Source organism: Haliotis cracherodii, unplaced genomic scaffold, assembly GCF_022045235.1.
Source record: "Haliotis cracherodii isolate W230 unplaced genomic scaffold, xgHalCrac1.p SCAF_5, whole genome shotgun sequence".
Lineage (NCBI taxonomy): Eukaryota > Metazoa > Mollusca > Gastropoda > Lepetellida > Haliotidae > Haliotis > Haliotis cracherodii.
In genome coordinates, this window is record NW_027266308.1 from 64,812,744 (window position 1) to 64,828,475 (window position 15,732).

General features: G+C 40.4%; 1 protein-coding gene across 1 annotated transcript in view; it reads right to left on the minus strand.

Annotated features, from left to right (window-relative positions):
• The window catches only part of LOC139442263 (high mobility group nucleosome-binding domain-containing protein 5-like), a 60,748-nt gene extending 48,624 nt beyond the window's left edge, over nucleotides 1-12,124 (minus strand). The window contains exon 1 of the mRNA XM_071223050.1: nucleotides 11,865-12,124. Coding sequence (XP_071079151.1) covers nucleotides 11,865-11,913 — 49 coding nt within the window. The 5' untranslated portion in view covers nucleotides 11,914-12,124. The remainder of the gene's footprint in view (nucleotides 1-11,864) is intronic.
• Between the last annotated feature and the right edge of the window lie 3,608 nt (nucleotides 12,125-15,732).

Here is a 15,732-nt window from a genome sequence, read left to right on the forward strand (position 1 = left end):
CTATTTGCTGTAGTTATGCTGTGTATATGCTTATAACGAACTACGGTTATAACGAACTAAAATTAGTGGTCCCTTTGAGTTCGTTATAACCGTAGTTTACTGTATCTCAGACTAGCTGTAGTATATGCGTGGTGACTTTGTACATTGAAACGAGGATTAGACTTGACACGTCCTGGTAAGTTTGATTCAAATTATTCAAGGTTTGACTCCACTGTTTTGATGTATAGTAAATTACCAATCTAGTTGTTACCCAGCCTGGCGCTCGGCATTTAGGGGCTAAAACAAGGACTGGTCGGTTAAGAGTCTGTATATTGTCTTGGTGTGGTATCCAGACAAACAGACAAGGTATTTTATGAAAGTCTCACCTCGTTATTGTGTTTAAGAAACAAGAAATAAAAAACACAGTACATACATAATAAAAAATGATACACAGTAAAATATAACGAACCACCTATGCGTAGTTATGAGAGACTTTAAATGCTCTATTCAATAATGGCATCTACAAACTAATGAGGTTCTCATTCAAATCTATTATATATAAACATTCGATCTTTTGGCAATTATGACACGTCAGGTCTTGGCAGATAGTTAAAATACATCTGGGCTACAATCGAACCCGGGTCTTCGGCGTGACGAGCGAACGCTTTAACCACTAGGCTACCCGACCGCCCCAAGAGAGTTATCGAATCCATGTTAAACTGCTGCATGGTAAATTAGTTGGATAGTACAAAAAACTATATACGTCCGGACTAGTACAAGCACACACGCACCACGCACGCACATAGAGGCATGTGTATGCACTTCGCTATATAAGTGCAATAATTTCGAATGCGTCGTAAAAACACATCACTTTTCACCTAATGTAAACCATTGTCCAAATGTAACAGAAGCAGTCTCAGCTTTACATATGACTCTGATTTAAAAGTCTCAACCAGGACCGGAAAGGAACGCACATTGCGACACCTCAGTAGACTAATTACGAGGCAACATAGTTTACTTCCGTAAAAAATCCCTTTCAGAAACAATCATAGATGCGACTGCCGCCAAATCGCGAAAATTGCAGGAGATTCAATGTGGTTAAATGTCAGTGTTGATTGATACCGAGTTGGAAAGTCTATATCGTTTAAAGCCATGTTGACCTCAACAAGACAGTGTGTCATCGGTGCGCTGTGTCATTGTAAGATTTCATAGGCTGCTGATGGCGCTAACATAAACAGATACCTCACTTTTGAGGCTTTAAACACGGCGGTCAGTCTGGGGCGCATGTTTCATTTGCTGATGTTAACAATCCTGTCAACCAGTGTTTACCTCTAAATGTCAACATGTTGCTAAATGAGCAAACGCTTCTGCAAACATAATCTTTTATTAAAGGGGCGGTTGGATAGCCTGGTGGTTAAAGCGCTCGCTCGTCACGCCGAAGACTCGGTTTTGATTTCCCGCATGGGTACAATGTGTAAAGCCCATTTCTGGTGTCCCCCGTCGTGATAATGCTTGAATATTGCTAAAAGGGGTGTAAAACCATACTCACTCACTTTGTGAATGTGAATGGAAAGTGAAGTCCTTGTGATCGTCGTATATTACTCGAGCAGCGTGTAGTTTGGGAAGCGCAACACTGAGACAACTCAGTGGGCGAAGTATCCACAACCGTCAGCAGGTAGAGATTCAGCGATAGGATTCTAATGATTTGTTTTGAAATTTTGACAATTAGCAAATTCAGACTTAACGTACAGCTTGACAGACTATTTCAGTTTGCCACGTGTCTGCTTAACGTGGAAGAAAGCCCAATGTGCTGCAGACCCGGATGTGTCCCACCTTGGTGAAACAAAGGAACAGGATTATAGTGTGGACAAACCAAGGATCGTAACCAGGGAGAATAATCGGATTCTGGCACATCAAAGGCACATAACTCCTACCTGCGAATTGCGGCGCGTTTACCCGTGCCCGGACCTTAAACCTGACATAAATTCTTTTATGTGCATTGCATACTTTTTGAATTTTACACAAAGCTTTCAAATACATAAATCTGGATGTGGTTGATCTCTAAGGGTTAAACTCCTACCTTATTTCTAAATAATTATAATAACGACAAAACCCTATCTAAAATCACAAAAAAGAGTCCATTGTACGATTTCGACTGTATCACGTGTCTATGAATCCCACCGGTGTCATCCTACACAAACACATGCAAAGGCAAGGTAATCTTCACGCTTTGCTTATAGTCATATAGGGATGAGAAATCTAGAGTTTTGAAACTTAGCTTGTTTAAAAAACACACATTATTATGTCCACAACATTGAACATCTTTGAAGAAAATGTTTCAAATCACATAATGTTGAACATCTCAGATTAATGATAGGATAATATGAGAATGGTATTTTTGCGGATTATTACGGGAATGTTCTGTTAAAAATATCCAATAACATACCAAGTACCTTTAGTTGATTCTCATTTGTCTGCTGTGTTTTCCCCAGGTCAGACAGCGTTATATATGAGTAATAGATAACATTTCAGAGTATTGATTTAATCTAGACTCAGATGTGACTATCGACAAAGATTAAACGTCAACGTCAGAGAATAACCAATCTCGATTCTCCGCGGAAAACAAGTGCCATTGGGCGGCGTAACATGCAAAATATCGGTGAAAATTATATTAATGAATTGCTGAAAATCAGTACCGGCACCGTTCGTTTGCGAAAAGGGAAGCATGTCCTGCCCCACCCGGGGTACCGCCACTCACAATTTGCATAAAAAAGTAAGTCTTCGTTTTTTGCCGACGCCGCACAGCTGTACCCGGCCATGAGACGACGGCCTGTAAACTAACCAGGCAACCGAGTTATGGATCAGACATTACAGTGACAGGATAGCGCAATTACTGATTATGATTGTGGGTGATATATCTCAATTAAATTAACGTTATTCGCTTGTAAATAAATCAACAAAACACTTTCTACAATTATAAGCAACATTTAGCAATATCAGAGGGGGGGGGGGGGGTTGCTGAAATGGGCCTCATACATTGTACACATGTGGGAAATCGAACCCGAGCCTTCGGCGTGACGATCGACCGCTTTAACCACAAAGCTACTTAACCGCCTACACAATCATAAGAAACATCTCATAAAACAGAGTCCGATGTGCGATTCCGCCTATACCAAAAGCATGTGTTTAAAACAGCTAGTTATCTGGGATATGTTTGTTGTGACCGCAACATTATCCATTATATTAATCACTTACTTTTTCTAGGTATTAAAGATCGACAAAGTCAAAGAACAGCAATATATCATCCGCCCTCCCTCCAATTCTAGGATGCGGTAGGTTCTTGTGATCGTGTATCAAGTTACAAAAGCTTTCAAAATAACCCTTAGATTCGTACCCAAAACACATCACGTCCTCGACCGAAAACTTTACTGCTTTCATGTAGGACGTACAAAATTAAACCAGTGGACTGTTTAGAGCAGGATTTGCCAGTGCTGTGAATTTTCATTTCACGAGTATTGAAATTAATTCGAAACGCACTTTCAAACATTCATGTAATCACTCAATGTTAGCAAAACAAAAAGATTAAATAATGATTAATCCTACGGTAAACACGGCGCGTCAAGCATACGGTCTGAGATGCTTCTGACTATTACAGCATGTAAAGACGTGGTTCTACCGCAACGAATGAGAAACTCTGCATCCTTGATATTGATTGAAAATTTGCAAATCCTTCCTGTACTTCAGAGCATGTGATTCAAGGAGCCAATCTCCTCAACGTGATTGTAAACAACAATAAGAACAAAGGTTTATATTTCGCTGTTACATGTAGTCTGGTAATGTTTTATCACAATTATACATCAACAAAGCAAATAATCAAAATGGGCTGAATTGCACCGTGAATGTTGCTTGCGGTTAAAAGTAGGGAATTTCTGTCAAGTAAGTTGTACTTGATAATATATGCTGTAATTTTAAAAAAAGGAAATGTTGAAAGTTAAAAATAGATAATTATAAAATATTAAATGATTCGAGAAGAGTCATCTTTGTATTATTAGAATGTATGTAGTCTCTATCATGGCAGGACATGATGACCGCTTCGCGAACACCCGGTGTCATCGACATCGAAGTTCTTTTTTAAATTATTGATTCAATTTTTCACACCTTGGTACAAACACCAGTCATATCGTTGGAAAAAACACATTTTTAAAGATGCATTTCTTATCATGGATATAAAATATACACAACAAATCCCTTTCCATAACATAAAAAGTATCTGCTAAAAGTAGAGTTCATTGTACGATTCCGACTACAGTGTGACATGTGTTCATGAATCACTATCAAATAGTAATGACACCAGGTGTCACGCCTGCAAAATTGCAGCCATGTTGTCACTCAAGGAGAATATATGGATGTCAAACTTCTTTATTATGGGGAACACAACGTTTCGGAGTATATGCTTACTCCTTCATCAGGTGAATGAATGCTATGAGGCAGAGAACATATACATGTACATGTAAGGACAACAAACTTGATAAGATAACAAAAGCTGGAAAACAACAAAGGGGAGAAGCTAACAAAGGAAGCCAGCAGATGATTGGCGCTGGTAGGTGATTAGCAAAAGACAATGGAAGCCAACACTTTAGTCATCATAGCTAAGTAATAGAAGCCAACACTTTAGTCATCATAGCTAAGTAATGGAAGCCAACACTTTAGTCATCAAAGCTAAGTAATGGAAGCCAACACTTTAGTCATCATAGCTAAGTAATGGAAGCCAACACTTAAGTCCTCATATCTAAGTAATGGAAGACAACACTTAAGTCATCATAGCTAAGTAATAGAAGCCAACACTTTAGTCCTCATAGCTAAGTAATGGAAGCCAACACTTTAGTCATCATAGCTAAGTAATGGAAGACAACACTTAAGTCATCATAGCTAAGTAATAGAAGCCAACACTTTAGTCATCATATCTAAGTAATGGAAGCCAACACTTTAGTCATCATAGCTAAGTAATAGAAGCCAACACTTTAGTCATCATAGCTAAGTAATGGAAGCCAACACTTTAGTTATCATAGCTAAGTAATGGAAGCCAACACTTTAGTCATCATAGCTAAGTAATGGAAGCCAACACTTAAGTCCTCATAGCTAAGTAATGGAAGACAACACTTTAGTCATCATATCTAAGTAATGGAAGCCAACACTTTAGTTATCATAGCTAAGTAATGGAAGCCAACACTTTAGTCATCATAGCTAAGTAATGGAAGCCAACACTTTGGTTATCATCGCTAAGTAATGGAAGCCAACACTTTAGTCATCATAGCTAAGTAATAGAAGCCAACACTTTAGTTATCATAGCTAAGTAATGGAAGCCAACACTTTAGTTATCATAGCTAAGTAATGGAAGCCAACACTTTAGTCATCATATCTAAGTAATGGAAGACAACACTTAAGTTATCATATCTAAGTAATGGAAGACAACACTTAAGTCATCATAGCTAAGTAATAGAAGCCAACACTTTAGTCCTCATAGCTAAGTAATGGAAGCCAACACTTAAGTCATCATAGATAAGTAATAGAAGCTAACACTTAAGTCATCATAGCTAAGTAATGGAAGCCAACACTTTAGTTATCATAGCTAAGTAATGGAAGACAACACTTAAGTCATCATAGCTAAGTAATGGAAGCCAACACTTAAGTCATCATAGCTAAGTTATAGAATCCAACACTTAAGTTATCTTTGCTACGTAATTGGTAATGGACACTGGGCAAACGGGGGAGGGGCGTAATTAGCACTGATAGGTGAAAGAATGGACATAGCAAGAGGCAAATTGAAGCCAGCTAGGCAATTAGCCCCGACAAAGATCAAAGCAATAAGTCCCAAGCACTCGGCAGACAGGTTCCCTGGTCACTGTCCATGGCTCACCATATGAATATATGACAGTCAAATCAAATAGTAATAGACATTTATAAAATAGACTTAATAAAAGCAACAAAACCTTTTTCATGAGCATAAGAAATCTTAATTTTACTATTCCGACCATACACAATATTCTTCCCGCCGTGTTTCCGAAGTGTGACCTTGGCTCCACTCGTACACTCGTAGTTTTGTTAACAGCACAACTGACCGTTAGATATAAATATTCATGACACAGTAGCTGACTTGGCTTCATGAATATTCATGAGGCCATGACCGTGCTGAGTGACGGTCTGTACCTGTAGGCTCCCCCGGGGGCTCAGCATGACGTCATCAGTAAATAAATACCGTTAGTGACCTACAAAGTGCCAGGCGGGTTTTTACGCACTGAACCGCGCTGTGTCTTGAATTGTTGTCAACAACATGGATAAACATATTGTTGACCAACATAATTCTAATATTTTTATACACCCACATGTGATTAAAAACAGTACGGGAATAAATTCCAAATAAGGAAGTCTTCAGCGAGAGAATGTTAAAATTACCCTCAGGGTGACGTCATATCTCATTTAAACAAAACACCAGTGTCGATAAACAAGGTGTCATTGGGTGTATTTTGAACTTCAAAGACATCAATAACAAATAAAAACATTAACGATTGTCAAAACAGAATATGATGTTATTTTGGATCTTCAAGACATCTCGCGATTGGATGTAATAGCACGTCATGATACCAGAAGCAGAAACATGACTTTACACCTGAAATCATTGGATAAAACATGAAAGCCCGACTGTAACCTACAATACACATGACCTATAGCAGTCTAATTCCCATTGATTGTGGTAAGGCCTTGAAACAGAGGCCGTATGTATTGCATGTATTATTCAGTCGTTTTTTCTCTCGGCGCATTGAACAGGTATAACCGGTATAGTCCCCGGTGCACTCGGATCAGGGTTCATGGTCAGCCGGACTAGACAGAACCAAGCAACGCCAAACCGGATTAAGTTGATTTACAACGTGAGGAGTAGTCTGTTAACTTGAAAGGAAAATAACAATCTTAAAACTAATAAAATATTTTCATTGATATGGCATCACTTCTTAAAAACGGTTATTGCTGGCAGTAATAAAAATATTCCTCTTTGGGAAATAGATCTGGGCCCCGTTCCACAAAGCGATCGTAGCGCTATGCCTGTCGTAAGCCTATGATAAAGAATGGGAGTTACGATCATCTTAGCGCTAAGATTGCTTTGTGGAACGGGGCCCTGAAGAATAAATTATTCATGTGATCTGTGATGTGATGGCTGTATTACACGGTCAGAAAGATTGAAGTTTAGAAAATGCACTTTCCTGTTAATGTGTAACTATAATGTATTTTTTCAAAATTTAAAAGTAAAGAACGCGTAAGGTGTATACATTGTCATAATCTGGCATCAAATACCACGTGACCTGCGAAGATCCGGGGTAGAATAGGTCTTCAGCAACCAATGCTTGCCGTAAAAGGTGACTATGCTTGTCGTAAAAGACGACTAACGGGATCGGGTGGTCAGGCTCGCTGACTAGGCTGATGCATTTCATCGATCCCAATTGCGTGGATCGATGCTCATGTTTTCAATCACTGGATTGTCTGGTCTTGACTCCATTATTTACAGACCGCCGTCATTCTGCTGGAATATTGCTGAGTGCGGGGTTAAGCAACAAACCAAACAAACAAATCAAATATCACAGACCGTGTCTTTATCTGAACAAATTCAGTTCCAAATATACGTAAAGAATTCCCACTGGTCCTACATTTGAAGGTTGGCAGAAAGGAAAAAACAAGACAAATAAAACATGTAAATACCTGAGCAAACGCACTTCCCACTTTTAAAAGTAAGAAAACGCAATGCTATGATGGAGGGTCGGAAAACAACCATCTTGCACTAGAGGTTTTAAATCGCTGTATCTAATCAGACTCCCGCTTCTTAAATTATTAACGTTGGTTTCTACTTTGGAGGATGTGAACATTATCCCCACTCTGAGATCTCACATCCTCATCCCATTTGGTAGAAGCAGGGCCTGACCCACAAAGCGATCTGAGCGCTAAAAAGGTCGTAAATCGCACGTTTTGGCAAAGTCGTATTGTGGAACGGTGCCTCAACTTGAACTGAAATTATAGCAAGGAAAGTTCGTCACGGACTATGCTTTAGTACTAGGCTGAGGTCATCGGGAGGATTAATATAGATCTATAAGTGTCTCGCGGGTTGAGTGAATGCGGTGGTTTTTATTTGGAGAGTCAGTGGAGCACTTATGTCACAATTTTGCTAATTACTCCTCGCTGATAACTAAATGAGTACATTATAAAATTTACGTCACGAAACACGTGACCAAACACGAATATATATATATCTCACACCGGGTATTTTTGTCAATCGCCTACGTATATACATCATTCAATATACTAATACAACACACTAAGTCAATTTACACCGTGCGCTTTGGGAGAATGAACGATGGAGCTTGATAATGTATTTCGAAATAGCTATTGAAGACCGTGTTTCTACTTGTGGTAGTTACACAACATTTCAACATTGTGATTCCAGACCGCGGATGCAAAATGAACAGAGAAGAGTGAGTTTTAAAAATCCTATTTTATTTCTAGGATGAATCCGCATATAACAGTTACGCGTGTGTCCGAGTTGTGAGTGAGTACAGTTTTACGCCGCTTTTAGCAATATTCCAGCAATATCACCGCGGGGGACACCAGAAATCGGCTTCACACATGACACCCATGTCGGGAATCGAACCCGGGTCTGCGGTGTGACGAGCGAATGCTTTAACCACTATTCTACCCGATCGCCCCTGTGTGTCCGAGTATGTAGTGCGGAATAACAGTATTGCTGTGTTACATAACAACCGATGTTACAACGTCGTTGTATTACTTTTGCCGCTGTTGTTGGTGAAAAAGATATCGTGTACACGAAGGATTTCATTTAATTGTTATTATGTTTTCAATAATAATAATAATAATAATAATGATGATGATGATAATAATGATAATAATAACAACAACAGCAGCAATAATAATAATAATGATAATAATAATAACAACAACAACAACAATAACAACAACAATGATAATCGCTTTTCTCCCAATCACTTATATAAGGAAAACACAATTAGAACATGTTGTAACCCATATGAAAGCTGTACTCAATAATGGAACATTTTGTTCCTCCGCATCATTGAAAGAAGCGAGATACAACAGTAAACTCGTTCCTATAGACAAGAAAACGCACTGTTTTCCCTGGTAAAGCAAACCAAGTTTACTCGTACGTGACTTTAGGCAGACAACTGAGCTCGGGGCTGGATCTCGTGTGTGAACATATTGCTCATATGTTGAATATCATTTGTTACATATGTAAAACCTAAAGTGAATATCATGCATCAAAAACTAGTTGCCGACTTTCAGAAAATATAATGTCACATGACGAACGAGACCTCATCAGTCAGTTTTGCTCTCAGTTGCTGGAGTCATGTTTAGCCCCAGTGTGCAATCAAATTATTTCTATATGAAACCCGATTTATGACAAGAACTGTGGAGAGTTGATTATGATAGATCACATCAAGTTATATCATAGATCAAACATTTCCAGGACATATGAAGTCCATTGTCATTTGGGTATGTGTAAATAAAAGCGACTAAATCCTTTCCATATTCATAGGAAATCTCTGCCAAAATTCCGATTCCGAATATATCTGATAATGGTTGGTTACAGGATACAAGGTAATAAACATTAACGTTTTGTTAGAGGGTAAATTGCGAAAACGTGTGGTTAGAGGATAAACTGAAATAACGTTTTGTTAGAGGATACAATGTAATAACGTTTGGTTAGAGGATACAATGTAATAACGTTTGGTTAGATGATACAATGTAATAACGTTTGGTTAGAGGATACAATTTAATAACGTTTGGTTAGAGGATAAAGTGTTATAACGTTTGGTTAGGGGATAAAGTGTAATAACGTTTAGTTAGAGGATACAATGTAATAACGTTTGGTTAGATGATACAATGTAATAACGTTTGGTTAGAGGATCAATTGTAATAACGTTTAGTTAGAGGATAAAGTGTAATAACGTTTGGTTAGAGGATGCAATGTAATAACGTTTGGTTAGATGATACAATATAATAACGTTTGGTTAGAGGATACAATGTACTAACGTTTGGTAAGAGGATAAAATGTAATAACGTTTGGTTAGATGATACAGTGTCATAAGATTTGATTAGAGGATACAATGTAATAACTTTTGGTTATTGGATACAATATAATAACGTTTGGTTAACAAGAGTTACAAGATTCACTAGAATACATGCCAAGCTAAAACCACGCAGATCATGGAATATATGTATGTTATTCCCCATTCATCCGCAGTCAGTGTTTACACTGATGAGACTTGGTATACAACCTGTTATTACTGGTAAATGCCTCTGTGTGATAAAGAAGCGCTGAACACTGTATATCATCATCTCCTGGGTTGTCAGCATATGACAATGAAATAAACCGCGGGAAAATCTTTTTGACAGTCTCAGCATAGAACAGTATATGCGAGTAGAAGACGGCGAGTGTGTAGACACTGTAATCTAGGTAGAAGCACGACGATAATTAAGAACTTGTAACTCGAAACATTGGCTAACTTCTCAATTGCTTCAAAAGCAGTGACAACGTGAAATCCAAAGTGCCTCCTGTACATTTAACCGAACTGTCTCCTCGTCTAAATCATTCAGTTTATACTGATTACTTTTACACTTAAACATATGACTGCATGTAAATCATTCAAAGTAATTTGATAACTTGTATCTATATGTACAGTAAACTACGGTTATAACGAACACGCTTATAACGAACTGACAGATATAACGAACTTACTTTTTGGTCCCGACTACTTGCTGTAGTCATGCTGTATATGTACTTATAACGAACTACGGTTATAACGAACTAAAATTAGTAGTCCCTTTGAGTTCGTTATAACCGTAGTTTACTGCATGTATGTTTGTGCGACTCTCCGATGAGACTGGGGCAAATAAAGAAGATTCATTCATTCATTCACATTCATTCATTTATTCATTCATTTTGGTTAGTCATATCACCCTAACAAAATTAGTTCTTGAATTCGTATTTAAAAAAAACAAAAACTCAGAAATATTCCAGCTATATCAGAGAGGCCTGTAATTAATCTGGTCTGGATAAACAAACCAATGGTTGATATCATGAGCAACGCCCCACGCTGTCGGGGAACGATGCCTCCCAATCCATCAAGACTCCATACGACAAGCGAAGGGGGCAGAGTACGTATTCTGACCAGGAATCCCTACGGGGATGTCTTATTGTATTTGTGATGGACAATATACTCATTTGGGCCAATTAGCTATGGTAGCTATTGATCCGATTGTGTAATGAGTGCGGCCACAGAACAAGCCTTACACTTTCACTTGGCTCGTTTGGGTCTTGTACTCTGGATACATCACTGGAGATGGATATATAATATATATACAGTCATGACATGTACATCATCTTATGCCATAATGGTATAAATGTCATGACATGTTATTAAACACGATTGAACACATGAGACTATCAATATCGCCAGACCAAAATGGAACGATTGTCATGAATGTCGTGGAATGGTCATTAAACCAAACATTTGTATTACAGTCATGCGGTGAAATGAAATTAGATACGTGTTTCCCTTGCAATTGAAACGATGTAATGTATGGTTTGATAGGCATGGAATTCATTTGGTATTAAAATGGAGTACTAAAGACCGGTGTTGCTTCAGTCACAGAGCATAGTTCTGACACATCCTTCGTGAGCTCGTAACATGAAATGATCATTTTTCATGCATTTTCAACACGTGTTGGAGACAGCCTTCAATGGGTTACATATATGTAAGGTATATTGCAGTTGTCCCGAAAACGAATACACTTGTTTTAAAACTCACCGGTTTGTGAAAAACACACGAGAGCTAGGACAATGGTCAGCCGCATCATTGTCTTTAGCAGGCACCACGTACAATATCTCCCGTAGTCAACGTCGTGGACTGTTGCTGCTGCTGCTGCTGCTGCTGCAAATACTCCGTCTGATACTCACTGTTGGGAGGATGGACAACTATGTATCGTAGCTCTAACGGTGGAGGGATGGGAAGATCCCAAGACAACCAGTGGACTCAGAGGTCGGACGAGTCAATTGTCAAAGGGGCTGGTGCCAATTATGGTGATTGCTAATTTAATTCAAGATGGCCACGTAAATCGATATTGATTTTGAAGCTAATTTTCCAGTGAGTATGAATGAAGTTGGAATGACATCATTTGTGGTAACGGACATTGAATGTGGCTTTATCGACCAGACTTAGTGTTCTCGTACCCGCCGCCATAATGAACTCGTCTGTCAGTACTATATGGATCGATTACACCGTTGCTATAGCATGAGGGATGCGATTTCTATTATTCATATTAGTTCCTTGAATTTTCCATTCAAGGGTTGCGAACCGTTGAAATATCGGTGTGGTTAGCACTGTCTTGGGCGGCCCCCAACTATAGAACTGCCTTGCCATTGATTAAACCCATATCTCCACGGCTGTGCGTTGTTTGCTAATTGATAACATGAACACTGACAACCAATTCTGTCATCAATTAGTCCCAGTGGCCAATATTGCATTGTCAGGATTACATAGTATGCCAGGGGGAGCCCGTCTGGGTTTAAGTCCTGCCATGGAAAGTCATCAAGCCTTGGTTGTCAATACAGGATGTCACACGTCTAAGTTATAGGGCCATAGAACAATCTGTATGTTTGGTGAACAAACAAAGCCACTCTCATTCAGCTTAACGGCTCATTGACACAAATGGAAATGCATATGGCGATAAAAATATAACACTGGTTCCACTCCGCGGAGACATATTCACCGTCGTGTAGAACCGTCCAAGATCGAAGCTGACGGTTCTGGCGAAACAATGATTTATTCCAAGTGCGCTGTGCCCAATGATAGACGTGCTAAGGGATGTAATGACGTTAATGACTCAATCTGTTTTGGCAGCGATATTCTTTTAATGTTATATCCACAACGGAATTGTTTTATTGCCAAACACACCAAGCATGCCACGGTGACGCTAGCTTCGGCTTGAAGAGGTCACATCGATACTGGGGCCAGTATATTACTACTTGTCCTACTTCAGCTATATTAGTGAACAGTTGGCAATTTCGCCATCATTGTCGTTCAAATCAAATGTATACGTCACATAAACCTTACTGCCTCTTCCTAGAAATCAGTGTTTGACTGTGTTGAATTGACCATGTGAAACCATGTTCGATGTACGTATTGACACATGTGAAGTCATGTGGAACCATTACGATGTACGTATTGACCCATGTGAAGTCATGTGAAACCATGTAAGATGTACGTATTGACCATGTGAAACCATGTGCGATGTAGGTATTGACCCATGTGAAACCATGTGAAACCATTACGATGTACGTTTTGACCCATGTGAAGTCTCGTGAAACTATCACGGTGTACGTATTGACACATGTGAAGTCATGTGAAACCATGTAAGATATACGTTTTGACCCATGTGAAGTCTCGTGAAACTATAACGATGTACGTATTGACCCATGTCAAGTCATGTGAAACCATGTACGATGTACGTATTGTCCCATGTGAAGTCATGTGAAACCATTACGATGTACGTATTGATCCATGTGATGTCATGTGAAACCATATACGATGTACGTTTTGACCCATGTGAAGTCATGTGAAACCATTACGGTATAGGTATTGACCATGTGAAACCATGTGCAATGTACGTATTGACCCATGTGAAGTCATGTGAAACTATGTGCGATGTACGCATTGACCCATGTGTAGTGTTGTGAAAACTTTGCAATGTACGTATTGACGCATGTGAAGTCATGTGAAACCATTACGATGTACGTTTTGACCCATGTGAAGTCATGTGAAACCATTACGATGTACGTATTGACCCATGTGTAGTCATGTGAAACCTTTGCAATGTACGTATTGACCCATGTGAAATCATGTGAAACCATTACGATGTACGTATTGACCCATGTGTAGTCATGTGAAACCTTTGCAATGTACGTATTGACGCATGTGAAGTCATGTGAAACTATTACGACGCATTGACGCATGTGAAGTCTCGTGAAACCATGTGCGATGTACGTATTGACCCATGTGAAGTCATGTGAAGCCATGTGCGATGTACAATACTTCCGAAACACGTGTCAGTTTACTTTGGAAAGAAAGCTCCCAGTGACTTAGTGAGTGAGTGAGTGAGTGAGTATGGTTTTACGCCGCTTTTAGCAATATTCCAGCAATATCAAGGCGGGGGACACCAGAAATGGGCATCACACAATGTACCCATGTTTGGAATCGAACCCGGGTCTTTGGCGTGACGAGCGAACGCTTTAACCACTCGGCTACCCGACCGCCCACTTAGATCTTAGATTTTTGCCACTCTGGGTTAAGTCCACAAGTATTGAATGGGAGCTGACTATCATATCAATCATACGACCATCAGATTCTGGTAGCTAAGAGACGCACGTCAGTACACAGGCGCATACTGTAACCACGTGTATCAACAATGGAGGGACAGGGAATGCTTTCGGAGCGTCGAATATGATTTGAATCGATAACCCCAGATAGACGGCGAATATATTGAGATTGTGTAGACGTAACTGGAAGCGAGAGGCTGGTGATACGTCTAGAGATCGGTTACCAGGGGTCCATGTAACTCCCACAGTGTGGCAAGGTGACCTGCCGGTGACCTGTCGGTGGCAGGTCAAGGTGAACCCCGATAGTGTGTCGTTTTAAACACCACTGATGGTGTGTCACCTTGAACACCCTGTAGATGTGACACCTTGAACATTCTGATTGTGTATCGCCTTGAAAACACCCGATGGTGTGTCGCCTTGAACACCACCGATGGTGTGTCGCCTTGAACACCACCGATGGTGTGTCGCCTTGAACACCACCGATGGTGTGTCGCCTTGAGCACCACCGATGGTGTGTCGCCTTGAACACCACCGATGGTGTGTCGCCTCGAACACCCCCGATGGTGTGTCGCCTCGAACACTACTGATGGTGTGTCCCCTCGAACACCACCGATGGTGTGTCGCCTCGAACACCCCCGATGGTGTGTCGCCTCGAACACCACCGATGGTGTGTCGCCTAGAACACCCCCGATGGTGTGTCGCCTCGAACACCACCGATGGTGTGTCGCCTCGAACACCACCGATGGTGTGTCGCCTCGAACACCACCGATGGTGTGTCGCCTCGAACACCACCGATGGTGTGTCGCCTTGAACACCCCGATGGAGTGTCCCCTCGAGCACCGATGGTGTGTCACCTTGAACACCACCGATGGTGTGTCACCTTGAACACCCCTGATGGTGTGTCACCTTGAACACTACTGATGGTGTGTCACCTTGAACACTACCGATGGTGTGTCACCTTGAACACCACCGATGGTGTGTCACCTTGAACACCACCGATGGTGTGTCACCTTGAACACCACCGATGGTGTGTCACCTTGAACACTACTGATGGTGTGTCACCTTGAAGACCACCGATGGTGTGTCACCTTGAGCACCACTGATGGTGTGTCACCTTGAACACTACTGATGGTGTGTCACCTTGAACACCACTGATGGTGTGTCACCTTGAACACCACCGATGGTGTGTCACCTTGAACACTACTGATGGTGTGTCACCTTGAACACCACCGATGGTGTGTCACCTTGAACACCACTGATGGTGTGTCACCTTGAACACCACTGGTGGTGTGTCATCTTGA